The sequence below is a fragment of the Ostrea edulis genome, chromosome 4, assembly GCF_947568905.1.
Source record: "Ostrea edulis chromosome 4, xbOstEdul1.1, whole genome shotgun sequence".
In the NCBI taxonomy this organism is placed as follows: domain Eukaryota; kingdom Metazoa; phylum Mollusca; class Bivalvia; order Ostreida; family Ostreidae; genus Ostrea; species Ostrea edulis.
The window spans coordinates 47,763,800-47,779,980 of NC_079167.1; the positions used below are offsets into that span (position 1 = coordinate 47,763,800).

The 16,181-nt window shown below is 33.9% G+C and overlaps 1 protein-coding gene across 1 annotated transcript in view; it reads right to left on the minus strand.

Moving 5' to 3' along the window:
* LOC125671031 (AP-1 complex-associated regulatory protein-like) overlaps window positions 1-8,247 on the minus strand; it is an 87,364-nt gene extending 79,117 nt beyond the window's left edge. The window contains exon 1 of the mRNA XM_048906517.2: window positions 8,091-8,247. Coding sequence (XP_048762474.1) covers window positions 8,091-8,134 — 44 coding nt within the window. The 5' untranslated portion in view covers window positions 8,135-8,247. The remainder of the gene's footprint in view (window positions 1-8,090) is intronic.
* Between the last annotated feature and the right edge of the window lie 7,934 nt (window positions 8,248-16,181).

Sequence of the window (16,181 nt, forward strand, 5' to 3'; positions counted from 1 at the left end):
TAGCCCTAAAGTAGGTCATGGTGCACCAATTAAGTTGAAATGTTTGAAATGTGAACTGATTATATGTATTTCTCTGAAAGGAAGGCTGTGACTAAATTTCAGAGCAATATCTGTAACCATACCAAAAAAAACTGTTTGACCTACTTCTACCCCTAAAGTACTGTAGGTCATGGTGTGCCAATCCAGCTGAAATGTTAACTGCAATTCTCTTCCTCCAAGAGGAAGCCTTTGACTAAATATCAGGGCAATGTCTGTATAGCTAATGAAAAAAAGCTCAGAAAACTGTCTGACCTATTTTTAGTCCAAAAGTAGGTCAAGGATGGACCAATCCTGCTGAAATACAAACTGAACTTGCATTCCTCTAAGAGAAAGACTTTGACTCAGGACAATATCTGTATCCCAGGGCTCAAAATTAGCGAGAAATACTCGCACATTTGAAAAATAGCAAGTAAAAATAGTGGACACTCGAAAATCTTAGCAAGTGGTGATTTACAAACTATGCGCTTTTCTTAAACCTGCACTCTGAATTATACAAACGCTTACATGAACGACCGATTTCAACAACCATTTCTATCCGGATTTTTCTTTTATGATTTTTTAAGAAACTCTGAGTCAAACAAATGCTTTAGAGGTCAGACATCGCATTATGATGAAAAATATAGACATGTGCCACAAGTCCTGTTCACCTATAGGGGTGATTAAATTGAATTCCAAGAATGAAATTTTTGTTATTCATTTATCAAAAAAAAAAAATCAGAGTCTATGTTATACCAAGTCTTCCGGTAGTCATTTTTATCAGAATCATGAGAATGTCCTGTCTAAATTAATTTATCGTCATATTGATGATGACACAAGTGCACTGCTCACCGCGTAGATGATTATCAAAAAAGTTCATGGGACTCGTGATCGTGCTGCTTATAAAACAATGAGTCCGGGATTCACTTTGAAAAATCACTAGTGACAACCCTGATGTGACATGAAATTGGAAGACTGGATCTAGACCTGCGGTAAATCTTAGAGGTGCGATAAGCAAGAGACCTTTAGAAACATTGCACCATATAACTGACGTAACTTATAGTGTCTTGTCCAAACAATGCCTGTTGACCCACTAGGCTCAGTAATGATGGGGAAAATCATTGATTTTAAAAAAAACATGAAAAAAGAGCACTGCTTCATTATTTTTACTTTAGCTTGTAGGCTTTCAATTTAGCCTGTGGATTTTTTACCCACAGGCTAAAATTAGCCTGTGGTAGAAAAAGTTAATTTCGACCCCTGTATTGTGACTAAATTTCAAAGTTGTACATGCATCAGTTATGGAAAAAAGTCTGGAAAACATGACCCCAGACGGACGCACGCATGCATGCACAGCGCCATAACATAATATGTCCTGTCTAATGACGGGCATATAAAAAAGGGAAAAGGTTGAGGAAAAACAAAGCAGGACTTATTAAATAGAAATTTAAAAAAACAGTTGAGATAATTTTATTCCAAATGGATTATAAGAATTTCCGTGCCAGGTAGAATTTAAAGAAACAGAAAATGTGTTTGAAAATAAAAGCATCAATTTGAATAAAGTTTGTCATTTGAATTTCAAAGTATCTAAATATGGAGAAACTATTAGGGTTTTTTTCAGGAAAGTTGGTCAGGGCTAGTAGATGTAAGGTCAGGTCTAGTAAAAATCATCTGAAGTAGCCCGACTGGTCTAGTGCTCAAAAAAGTAAATGTCAAACCCTGAAACCCCAGAAATACCTCCAAAGAAATCAATGAAAATTTGAGTCATTCCTAGCAAAAAGGGCCCGTAAGTATTTAAGTATTTTAGGCCTTTTTTTTTTATTGAGTTGGTTTACGGATCCGCCGCACTGATTTTTTGGGATGTTGAAAAAAAAATAAAACGGTTTTTCACTCCTTTTTATATTTCCGACGCTGTAATTTTTCCTTTTCACAAAAAAAAAGAAAGAAAGAAAAGAAAATAGATTCTGCTGGACTGGATATTTGGACAGACGCCTCCGTCGAAATCTTGGGACAGTCCATAATATTCATGTGTCATGTGTGGAATATCAGTCAACTTCAGCCGGTGCTAACAATTATTCTGCACCTTAGTAATAATGCTTTTTGCTTCTAATAAGTTATCTGTTTATGAAACTAACTTCTAATTAGATTAGTTATGCATTGCATTCCATTTAGATATGTAAATCCCAAAATAAAAAAAACACATGTTTTCAGATGGCATCCTTGACGTACGTTGGGTTGCACTATAATCACCTAAACAAGTATAACCCTACCTGACCTTACCATGCATACATTTTGCCGAGGATACATTTTTCAATTCTTATTAATGAATTTTCAAGAAATATTCTTCATAATTAATATGTGTAATTCTTCATATATTGAAGGAGGTTGAAAACATATTTAACATTATTGAATTCATTCATTGTATAAAATTTGTTGACTACCAACAATAAATTGATCTGACCTATATAAAATCCAGAATTTTTTAATAAATGTTTATAGGGTTCATGAATTTTATTTATAACTTTACTTGACTTCATAAATAAGACTTTAAAACTTAAAAGTAAATTTTTAGACAAAATATATGCTTGGTAAGGTCAGTCAGGATTTTAGTACTTCAGGTGATTAGTGCGTCCCTATATACGTCATGGCATCCATGACGTATATAGGGACGCACTAATCATCTTTTGAATGGAAAAACGATGTGGTTCTTTTATTTTGGGATTTACATAACTAAACGGTAAACAATGGACATTTGATAATGATAGAAAGTTAATTCAATAAACAAATAACATTTTTGAAGGAAACAGCATTGTTGCCAAGGTGCACAATAGTCGCTATATACCATCGTCTTAAGTTGACAGTGAAGAGAATATGAAAGTTGATAATAAAACATTGACCTCAAATCAAGTTCATTTTTATTACTTAACATTTTGTCATTTGAACTTCTTTTTTTTTTACCTCCGACGAACGGATTTGAAAATTTTGAAATCCTTAAACCAATTTTTTTTTAAAAAATTGGCCTTAGTGCTAAAGTGTGAACTGCAGATCACAACCCCTCAAAATATTAGAGCAATATTGATTGTCTTAGAAATATTGTAGTCCATCAAAGATGACAACCAACTCTGATTGGTAATCATGACCTTTTTCTTTACAAGTATGTTATTTAATGGAGGTGTTGTTCACAAGGTTGGGGAGGGGGGGGGGTGTTCATCCCCCTTTTTTGTTTGACTTCTTTTTTATGAATTTTCCACTGTAATCTCTTTTGCTTGTTCTATAACATACTATTCCCTCCCACAAACAAAACATAAAGTTTGGAATCACCATATCCACCTGTTTATCTGTTTGTACATTGTAAATGTCTGTGATTTTCTTTACTTTTCTCTACTTTCATCGTATCTAACAATGAACATTCATGTTGATTAAGATCATTCAAAACGGTTCATTATCTTTTCATTACATATTGAATACCTTAAAATTTGACATTGAGATAATACATGTACTATAAATACACTGGTTAATATGTTGACGGTGCTACCGTTTGAGCGAGCACAGTTACATGTATGTACATATTTTGTAATGTTCATGCTTTGATTAGGTTCAATTTAAACAGTGTCTTTTTGCCAAATACTCAGTACATGAATGAAATGGTAACAGGACGTTTCGACCCAAAAGACGTTTCGACCTAGGACGTTTCGACCCCATTTTGGATCGAAGCGTCCCACTTATTTTTTTATATATAACTAGGACGTTTCAACCCTAAAGACATTTCGACCTCAGATGTTTCGACCCAATAAGATATTTTTTTCATAACTGAGACATTTCGACCCTAAAGTCTAGGGCTGCAACGGGTACCCAAAATAACCAAAAACCGCGGGTTGTGTTGTTTGGGTCGGGTTCGGTTCCATTTTTCCGTATTTCAGTTCGAGTTTTAAAATAGAATCATTCTTAGAAATTCGTTTCAATGAAATGTCGTCAAAATCCTCAAAGGTGGCAGTATTTTGATCAATTATTAAATGATGGCATTGTGGACAAAACTGCAAACAATGACAATATATGTAAGATATGACAGACCCATTGAAAATACACCACAGAATCAACATTGTCAATGACAAAACATTGAAAGCATGGATGGAAACGAGTAGAAGTCACAATGCTGTTTCTAGTACCATATATGTCGAGTCTATTAACCCTCAGTCCACGTCCCCGAGTAATTATTGTGACAAAACACAATAAAGGTTTTTGATTATAACTGTATATTAAATTTTTGAAATAGTTATATAGACCCGAACCGAAATACCCGAACCCAAAGTAAAAATTTTTTAGAACCAACCCGACCCAAAAATTTTTGGAACCGTGACAGCCCTACTAAAGTCGATTATTTTTTTTTGATAACTGTGAAGTTTCTACCCTAAAGGCTCTCTGACCAAATACTGGGTCTATCTTTTTTTTATTAGATAAAAAGATAACTGGACCATTTTTGACTATGAAGATTTTTATAGTGGTGAATCAAATGTGTTTCAAAACAAAAAGTGTTTCAAAGTACCTGAAACCCAATAGCCTAATATAGCATGATTCGTACCATCAAGCCAAGAAGTTTTTATATTATTATTGTTATCAAAATTTATAAAAGTGCAAAATTTTACAAACAAAAATGCAATAAATGGCGCTGTACATGCAAATTAAATTAAAAGATAAACAAGTGTAAAACATTAAAATTGACTAATTGTCAACATAGCAATGTCTATGAAGGAATAATAAGTTCGTTGAATTAAAGCACTGATATAATACAAGGATTTAAGCTGGCGCTTTAAAATATTATAATTGCTGATTGGTCTAATGTTTGTTGGAAGTTCATTCCACAAGGTAGGTCCCAATATACTTTTTTTTTTCCTGCTGCCTTAACTGTGACTTGCTTAACCTTTGATGCGACTTGTTTAGAACTATGTTCTCGACTGCATGCCTCCATCTTACTTATTTCTACCCTCAATCTTTCCAAGTCACTAATTGTATGATAAAAATGGCCACGTCTTGTTGCACAACCTTTCAAGTTTGTAAAACTGTGTGAACAGCACTGCCTTTAAACATAAAATGCATTTCAATATAATGATAATTTTAAATCGATAAATTCAACACTATTGCACTTACATGCGCAGATCCCAACCCACCCTATGCATACCTATCTAATTTTTTTTTTAAAAATAAAATTCATGTAACAATCCCCTTGTTGCAATGGTATGTTTCAAAAGAGAAAATTAGAACAATATTTATAACATTGTACATATAATCCTAGTTGTAACACCATGATGAAATATTTCAACATTCCCATGTTATTGGATAAAGTGAAACATATTTGAGCCTCTTTCCACTGTTGCTGTAAAGATACATTAAGATTTATTCACAAAACTAGAATTAATGATTTTTCAGTCGTTAATAGCAAGTGGCATGGTTGGTTATCAGAGGGGGGGGGGGGGGGGGTGTCATCATGCTTTGCATTATCGGAAGTTCTTATTTTTAGACGCTGAAAAAAACAAAGAATTAAAAAAAAAAAAAATGTTTTCAATCTGACCAAATTCCTTCTATTATTGGGGGGGGGGGGGGGGGGGGGGGGGGAGACACAGAGAGAGAGTTTCAAATAGCTTAAATTCACATAATTGAACAAGTAACTAGTCTTTCTTTTTTTTTTTTTTTGTTAGAATAATCAATTCCTTTTGAGACTAGGTCTATAGCATTTTAATCAGATTTTTAGTTTGCAGTCAATTAAACACAATTGGTATTTGATGCCATATTACGTATGCCTAATGTTTATGTATACATGTTTTGTCCCGGTAGCACAACTTTTACAAATGGAAATAAGTAACAAGTATTTAGATCCGCCACTGTCAGTCTTATTATGACGTACATCAAAACGTAGACATGACGTCACACATCATCTTACCCTGCCTTTCATAAACATCGCACTTCGTTAAACATTACGCCTAATGGTGCATTGAATTTTCGAGCTAGGAGACCACAAGATTAGGATGATAATCCATGTAAGTTCACAATCATACAGTCTATGCGAAAGACATCAGACCTGACCGATGTGCAGTGCGTCAGGTCCGATACGTCATTTTTTACACCGGACCGGAATGTCCGATAACTCAATATCCGGTTTTGAGCTTTACTATTTTGATGCGGAGTCATTTAAATGTTTGTTATAAGTAAAAAATATCACACATATCCAAATACATAAATGAATGTGATTAAAACCGCATGGACCATCTAAAAGTATTATATGGGAGGGATCCCTGGTATAGTATTACTAGTATAATAAATAAGATTTCCTTGGTTTTGCATTTTCATGCGTTTCACTTTTTTACATTAGGTTTTTTCGGTCTGACAAAATTTGTTTCAGTCCGGTGTGTTCATTGATTACACAGGACCTAATGTCCTGTGTGGTCCAAAAAACTTTCGCATAGACTGAATCATAGTCCAAGACATGACTTTGCGAGATCTCAGCCATATTTGACAAGGGACTTCTGGGATTGGCGAAAAAAAAAATTCTTGTTAAAGGTTTAGATTTAGATCGGATTATTTCCCGCACTCTAGTCATTAGAGCTCGCAGTACGAGCCAGCTAGTGCTCTGCGATGGCTCCAGTCTATGTGAAAGACATCGGACTGTCGGACCTGACCGATGTGCAGTGCCTCAGGTCCGATGAGTTATTTTTTTACACCGGACCGGAATGTCCGATGTCTCAGCGTCCGGTTTTGAGCTTTATTATTTTGACGCAGAGTCATTTAAATGTTTGTTATAAGTAAAAAATATCACACAAATCCTAATACGTAAATGAATGTGATTAAACCGCATGGACCGTCTAAAGTATTATGCGGGAGGGATCCCTGGTATAGTATTACTAGTATAATAAATAAGATTTCCTTGGTTTTACATTTTCATGTGTTTCACTTTTTTACATTAGGTTTTTCGGTCTGACAAAATTTGTTTCAGTCCGGTGTGTTCATTGATTACACAGGACCGAATGTCCTGTGTAGTCCAAAAAACTTTCGCATAGACTGTCGCTCGCTGCACTCGCTTACGCTATTATTTCAAAAAATACATTAATTCTCAGCTTTTATGTAAATTATGGTTAGTTTGAGTTAGTTTTTTTAAATCGGGTTCTATGGGGTACAGGACTTGAAGCTAACTTTTTATGTCACCAGTCCAGCCGGACTGATGGGGTATAATTTTAACCAGTCCGCAGAAAAAATTACCAGTCCAACAGAGTTTTCCAGAAATAATCAAATATATTTTGTTGATATCATTAAAATGAAATTTAACTCATTATGCCTTAGACAATATTGTAACACTTAAATGTGGGATTTATATTTACGAATCAGATTCGTCCGATTGATTAAACAGATCGAAGCATGCCAAATGTGTATGAAATTTCATATTAAGTATGTTTTCCAAAATGATGCTTTAGAAATTTAACCAGTCCCATCAGACTGACTAAAACAAATGTCAGTCAGTCTGCCAGACTTTTAGCCAGTCACAGACTGACGGACATATGTTAATTTCGAGCCCTGGGGTATTTATGGGGTAAAAAGATGCACCCTATATTGTTTGAACGTGATTAATATCATAGAATGAACATTAACTACAAAATATGTATGTAGCTGCGCTCGCTCAAACGGTAGCACCGTCAACATCTAAGTTAACATGAACGGCATTATCATGTTATTTGATTCGCGATAAAGTGTAAGAGTTATTTGCTCTTTAAATTTGGTTTATTCCGTTAAATTACTATAGGAATATGCAAATTTTCAAACATTTGCATATGGCACAGGTGAAATAAGTATAAATTAAAACAACCTTGTAGGGTGGTGGGGGAGACGGAATAAACGGAATAAACTGTATATTAAAGATCTGCGAATCAAATAACATGATTATGCCACATGAACTAATTCATCATTAACGGATTTCACATGGGTATAAAGAATGCAAACAAAATTCGTATTCGAGGAAATTCGGTCAAATTGAAATCACGAGTTCTACCATTTCTATACCTTAATGCTAAAGTTTGAGAAATACGAATCGTCACCTTTTATCAGATATGCCGAAACATCTGGCAATGCAGTTACCCATCCTAAGACACTGTTAGAAATCAACCAATACAATCGTCATTTTCAATTTCTGAGTCTCTGGCAGACACAAACTTCCGCCTTCGTTATACCTATTCTGCATCTTGATCCCGATATTTCTGCTTCACGTTTTCCAATCAAAGTACTGACAGTACTGGAAGACGGTGGTGTGGGTTGCGAAAAGCTGAAGGAGGTACTCTACATGATCATAATGGCCGACTTCCTTTAGGAATATGGAGGAAAAAATCGATATCAGCAATATTTGACTTTTCCTTTTAATTTATATACCTAGCCGAGTAGCTCAGTAGGTTAGCATACAGATTGGTGAACTTCAAAATGTTGTACTTTTTATCTACATCAAATTTCTCTACACTAAAGGGCATAATCACGTTATTTGATTCGCGAATCAAATAATTTTAAACACGCTCTTTTGAGATTTTTATTTGAATTAAATGAAATAATGTCGTCAATATGAATTAATATTTTATCCGTATAATGTATAATTATAAAATTTATAAATAGTCAGCCTGCGGGCTAACTTCTTACAAATAATTGTATATCTTAATATGTATACGGTGTGACCGTTGGACCGAGCGAAGCATGTACGTAAATCCCTTTCCCGAGTGGTAATCATAATTCCGTTAAGTACGGTAGCTAGATTATGATTCATTTAAAAATATATATTTTGAATGAAATTTCCTTGCGCTAAACACCCAGTAACATCTCATTAAAGGAGTTTATATAGGGACAGCAGTTTTACATGATCCGCCTATTCATTGAACGCGGGAAATAAAACGCAAGGCGACGTAAACTGTGCATTGTGACGTCACATTTAGCCTCGACTTTTTTCTCTTTTTCAAAGCAAACAATTATAAACAACAATAATACATTCCGTATGCAATGAAAAAGGCCGTTAAAACTAAACAAAATTAACCAATAAATTCAAAATGGTAAAAAAGTAACCGTAATTTTATCGTATATTCTTATTCAAAGAAACTCATGAACTCGTTCGTCTATTTAGTCGTATTACGGTTTTATATGTATTTATTTGCTAAAACCTGTTACAATGATAATTGTACTATTCACTTTGAACAAACTGAGTGTTTAAATTACGAATTGCACGTCAGAGTCTTCTATTATTGGCATTCAAAATAAAACACGAATAAATGTTGAAGCAGGTAATGAAAAAATAAATGGCGGCGCCCATATGGATCACGAAAATTTCAGTGAACGTATATAGAGATTATCTCTTTTTCTTTTGCTGATTTTGACTTTTTTCTTTTACATACGTGTTACCTTTAGAACCTTGCTTCGCGGACGGGCCTTCGGCCCGTCCGAACTTCGCTCGGTATAAACAATGGTTTATTTTAACAATGGTATTCTGTTTTTGAAAGCAAATATGATCAAGTACATAACACCCCCTCTCTCACTCATGTAAATGATAAAACAATTGCGGAATAAATGCTTTATTATATAAATGATAAAGTTAATTGTTATTGTGTTTGTGCAATATAAATGATAAAGTAACATTTACGGAATAAATGCCTATGTATATATATACTCATGTTATTTGATTCGCAATGCTCCGCCCTTTATATCAATGGAAATTAAATTATTCGCGTCGGTATATACTCATGTTATTTGATTCACTTGATTCGTGGATTATAAGCAAATAGCGAATCAAATAACATGAGTATATATATATATATATATATATATATATATATATAGATGCAATATTCTAAAAGGTTTTCACAGGTAAAGGGTTTCTTTGGGGGATAAAACAGAAAAAATGGGGCTTGGTTTGTTTTTTGGGTTTTTTGGGGGGTGGGTGGGGTGGGGACTGTGAAATATTGGAAAAACGAAGCAGGCGAATCAAATAACATAAGTATATACCGATGCAAAATCACTGATTGTGTATAATCCATGCGGCGGTAAGCACTGTCATGAATTTTATATCACTTAAAAAAAGGGCCTGATTTAAAAATAATCAAATCTATGAATAATCAGCCCGCATGTTAATTGCTACTAATGTCATATCTTTACGCATGTTATTGATTTATTTTAATCATTATATTTATTCCGGTTTTTTAAAGTAAAAATCATAAAGTATATAACCTATGTCACTCTTATAAATGATAAACTAACATTTACAGAATAAATGCTATATATATACTTTGATACAAATGATAATGCAACATGTACGAATAAATATGAGAGAGAGAGAGAGAGAGAGAGAGAGAGAGAGAGAGAGAGAGAGAGAGAGAGAGAGAATCCGTAAATGTTACTAATATATGGTTTTTGATTTGTATAAAAGATACTATGAATGAATAAACTAAATTTCTAAAGCAGTCAGACTGCATGGTAATTACTAATAATTTATATTCGCACGTGTTCATTATTCATGTATTTAATAATGCTATTTATTATGGGCCGGCACGAGCCGGCCCATTCTATGAAATAAGAATTTGAGAAGTGTATGAGTATCTGCGGGATGAGTGTGTATTTTTTTTTTTAAGTTGGATTACTGATTATCATGATACGTTTTCATTTTGTATGTAAAGTAATTCGGTGGTGTTTTTTAAACATTTGTTTTTGTTTTGTTTTTTGGTTTTTTGGTTTTTGTTGTTGTTTTTTTTGTGTAACACACAGGTCACGTGCGCTTATCTGCTGACCTATTTATAGAGGTGGCGAAAAACATCCGAGTAACTTTTCTGTTTTCAACAGAATCGAAAAGAGATGAAAAAGCAACCATCTTTAAAGATACTTTGAAGGAAATCATGAAGGACACATTTACTATTAAGGCAGCTTGCTTAAGTGTACTATTAGAGAAGTTGCCAATCAAGTTTAAATCCCAAGTTTCGGCACGTAACACTTTTTACGATATTAGTGATTGTTAAATGTTGCAAGATGGATGCAGTCACACACCTTCAATTCACCTACAATGTAGATGTTGCCCTTTTTTTTTTTTTTTTTTTGGTAGCTAATTTTTTTTTTTAAAGAACTTTTTAGATTTGTTTGAATTCATTATTACTAAGGAAGTATTAGAAGTACAAGAATGTAGGATTGGCACTTACTGTAGACGCATGTATTTTTTTGTATTATTATGCGACATAGGTTTCAGCTAGAAGTTCTTAGATTTGTTTGAATTTTTAGTTACTGTAGAAGTATTGCAAGTATTTAGCCTATGCACTTACTGTAGACACCTGAATTTTTTTTCATTTTGCAGAATTTGTTGTTTGATGTACAATAGCACTATCAAATATAATGAAGACCTAATGTCATCAATGTTCTGTTTTGCTTTTAAATTATTTTACATCATGATAAAACAATAACTTTTATAGCAATGGGTATAATATTTATTGTCAGTATTACAGTCTTATTTTTGTTCAGTATTGCTTTTGAAATATGATGTTTTTTATTCTAGTCATTACAACCAGTCCATTCCATTTTTTCACTAGTCATCATATTTAGAAGTACTAACACTTAAGGACCCTCTATATACTGCACACTAAAAAGTTGTCATTTCATGTTATTTTTATGCAGTTAAACTGATCTGCTCTCATCTAATTTATTGATTTCTCTAAATATTACTTGATATATTAAATTCAAACATTTCTAACATTATGCTAAGTAATGTTACACTTTATTTGCATGTATTTTTCCCATTTAAATAAACAACCCTGATTTGCGTTCAGCAAAAGTCCAATGCTATGGCGTATGCTATTTTGAAAAATTTTCCTCAGAGTAAATAGCTGCTTTCCTACAATGAAGATGAAATAGATGGCTCAGTATTTACACCTTTATATGAAATAATTTTTCAATGTCTAGAAAAAAATTTTCATCAGTGTATCTAGTGTCCTTAATTGTTTGTTCATTAACCTTTGAAGTCCACATTTGATATCTTTTTTTGTTTTGTTTTGAAAAATGCATAATTCCAAGGGTGCTAAAGAATGTTTTGATTATTGCATTATACTATTTTGTTAAATATTGTCACAGGTTGTGCCAATAAAATTTTCAATCTTGAATAAATCTGATTTATTTCATAGCGAAAGGTTATGATATTTGGATAACCCAAATTAAATGTCACAGTTTTAATATGGAAAGTGTGAAATTAAATTAATGCAGTATTCATGCAACAGTCATTGGTTGAATTATTTTGCACATTAGAAAATGTTTGCTTAATATATTCAAGTGATAAAAGCTCAATATTTTCCAATAATGAACATTGTAAATATTCATCAAACTTATAACATCCAAGGAGCAGAATAACCCATATCTATTATTTCGAGGTCATTCAGATGTAAGCCATGGTCCTGTGTCACGATAAAGAACCCTCACTGCTCAATTCGCCCGAAGGTGACGTCTCTATAAGAGTGAAAAATTCGAGAATGAGACGTAAAGCAGCATATAAACACATTATTTTGAGGTCACAATGGTTTAAGGTTAAGGTTCAGACTGCTCTTTAAAAAAGTCCACTGGAGAACCTTTGCCTACTGGACATACACGTAGTTCACAGATCTTTAAGGAGTAACAGATTACTGTTCATTTTGTATGTTAATGGGTCGAATTTGGACACTTGTCCAATCAATATGTTTACGAGACAGTTTTAGTTTATGGAAACAATGATACTCTCTTGGAAATTTGTTCGGCCCATAACTTTGGTGCGTGCACCAATGTTTCTTGTTCCGTTGTTGTTGTAACCTTTACGGAATAAATGCTATAAAAGTAGTAAATTGGTACCCATATTGACACCGCTTCTTTGTGTGTAGCACCAATCAGCGGAGACCCAGTTTACGTAAGATTGGCTCAATTCCAGTCATGACGAGAGGCGTGAAAAGTGTGTAGTCTGGGGTGGGTTTTTTTTAAAGTTTTTTCATATGTACTCAATGAATATTGTTAAAGTTGACAACCATGAATATGTACTCCGCCCTCTCATGAATAGCAATGCAATAAATGTTTTATTTCGGTTTATGTACCTCTTATACGGTTCACTTCTTCAATTTTTCTTGTATTTACCCCCCAAAAATACACCAAGCCCCATTTTTTCTGTTTTATCCCCCAAAGAAACCCTTTTCTGGGGGAAAACCTCCCCTCCTCTCAAAGGTTAGAATGTTGCCTATGTATATATATATATATGTGTGTGTGTGTGTGTGTATAGCAACCACCACCCATTTTTTAAAAATTACCCAAAACAATAAAAATCAGGTGCAATTACCAATTTTGAGTATGCTGATTTCAAATCTGGATTCCTTTTACTCCAATTTCTTATAGAAAATGAGGTATAGTGTCTCAAACATCCCTACCGTCAGGTTGCCAAAAACGGAAAATGTTTCATTTCGCATCAAAAGTGACCCTTTATTTCTTGAAACACCATTACCCAAAACAATAAAAAGCAGGTGTAATTACCAATTTTGAGTATGCTGAATCCAATTCTGAATTCCTTTTACTCCACTTCCTTACAGAAAATGAGGTATAGTGTCTTAAACACCCCTACCGTCAGGTTGTCAAAAATTGAAAATGTTCCATTTCACATTAAAAAGTGACCTGAAAGTTATTTCTTGAAATAAGGCATACAACAGAAAAGGAAAACAATTAATACTAAATTGTTCCATGAACATTCTTAGTTGTTTTGGAAAGAATATATCTCACCTCTGGACTTCACAGATACAGGAAAAGAAGAGGAATACGGAGCGGATCAACGATCTTAAATTTAATCAGATTGGGTCATAGCCTAATGAACTGATGAACAGGAGCAAAAGTAAAATTAATAGGAAAACTGATTTATTAAACATCAGCAAGTCTTTTCCGAGAACTACTGGTAGAGCTGTCGGGGGGGGGGGGGGTGAGTTGCATCATTATCAGAATTTACCGAAACAGTGGACTCTCTGGCCAGTCTGGGAGCTGAGCTAGTTGCATCAAAACTGACAGAAGCAGAACTCTCTGGCCAGTCGGGGGCTGAATGGTATCAGAATCTATTATTTATTTATTTTTATTTTTTCAAAATTCAGAAATTTAAAAACTGCGTGATCAGATTTTTTTGTAACACTAATAATTAATTAATGTCCCTTTATTGCGATGACTCTTCAAGTACAAACTATGATATTTTAAAAAAAAAAATGAAATGAAATGATAGATAAATAAAATATTTGTAAGTTACTTTATTTATCTGTAAGTAAGTCACTAATTAAGTGTAACTAGTGGCAGTGCAACTTGCAAGTGAAAATTGCATCATCTGTAGCTTATGACCCCTTTTGCCTTGCCTTGTAATTGATATTGTTGAAAATTTGCCAAATAGCATTTTTAACCCCCCGGTCCATATCCCACTTTTCTTTAAACGTTAAAAATCCAGCTAATTCAGTGAGGAAGAAATGTCAGTACCATATTTCGAATTTCCTCTATATCAAATTAAATACCGCACTGCTATCAGTCACAGATTGACACTGGTAGGGGTATGGGGACCTGGTCTGCGAGTGTTATGGAAAAGATTCTGATGAAAATAAAGATTCACTCATCATTCAGAAATTAATAAACATTGTATTATTGTATACCACCGGTACGTTGTGAGTACGTTAATAATGGGAATTATCTTTCCTTGGATATCTAAATCAATCAATACTATATGAACACGGGCAATTATCGTCCATGTTTGACCTCAGTATAATTTATTCATGCATGAAATGTATTAATATGTCACTCTTTGTTGCGAATTTCACTGTTAAGTAAATGTTTACATATATTCGCTCTGCTAAATCGCTTCAATCTCAAAGGGATTTTCTGGAATATGCCTAATCACGTGAGATACGCTAAATATAGCTATTTTAGATCCGAACGATCAACTTCGCATCATTCGTAGGCTCTAGGTTTATCCATACTAGCCCGTAAAAAATAGGGTGGAACCTCGTCCCACTTTTCCTGTAGAAATAAAAATAGAACATGACGCGCCACCTAGCGAGCGTGGTTGTTGCTAATATATATATATTCATGACATTTCGGAGTCCGTGTTTTTCTCCGCATGGATTATGAGCAAATAGCGAATCAAATAACATGAGTATATACCGACGCAAAATCACTGATTGTGTATAATCCATGCGGCGGCAAGCACTGTCATGAATTTTATATCAATGAAAGTGAAATACGTTTTAAAATGTTCCGTCTGTGTGTGTACACACACACACACACACACACACACACACACACACACACACACACATATATATATATATATATATATATATATATAAAGCACAAACAAACAATTATAACACCCAACCTTACGTTTACGTAAGGGTTAATGTACCAGTATCGCTCCATTCCTTAAAAGTAATGGACCGAGGCCCCGAAGGGGCCGAGGTCCATTGCTTTTAAGGAATGGAGTGATACGAGTACATTGACCCACTTAAAATCCACTGTAAACATTAATAAAAACTAAATTTTAATTTAATTTTAATCATGTCTTACGTTTTTCATTCTTTTGTTGCATGCATTTATATCTACCTGTATAAAGGTTGACCTACTTTCCGAACTCTCCATTCCTGAAAAATAATGGAGTGTTCGAACAAAAGAATGACGTCATAGGTGGATTTTTAACCCTAGGATCTAAACGATACATGTGATAATCAATTAATTAATATATAAAGCACTAAATAATCACAACTAGGTACTGAAAGAAGTCGTTGTGGCCGAGTGGACTTACGCACTGGTTTGACAATCTTGCTAGGCGGTGGGTGCCGTACGTCGCTGGTTCGACCCCGGGCTGGGGCGAAAATTTTCAGTACCTACTTGTGATTATTTAGTGCTTTATATATATATATATATATTTTATTTTTATTTTTTTAATGTTATGCGTCGATATATACTCATGTATACTCATGGAATTCGACATTTTACTCATTTACTAAGTTATTTCTTATGCAGTACCCTTTAGTCATTTAAAGTTATCAAGTTTCCTTTACCCAAGTTGTAAATTTGCTTTACCCTAATCATATTTGAATTTTCCACCCGCTAGATCGCTATCTAAAGGCGCTGATCATGCAAATTTTACGGAATAT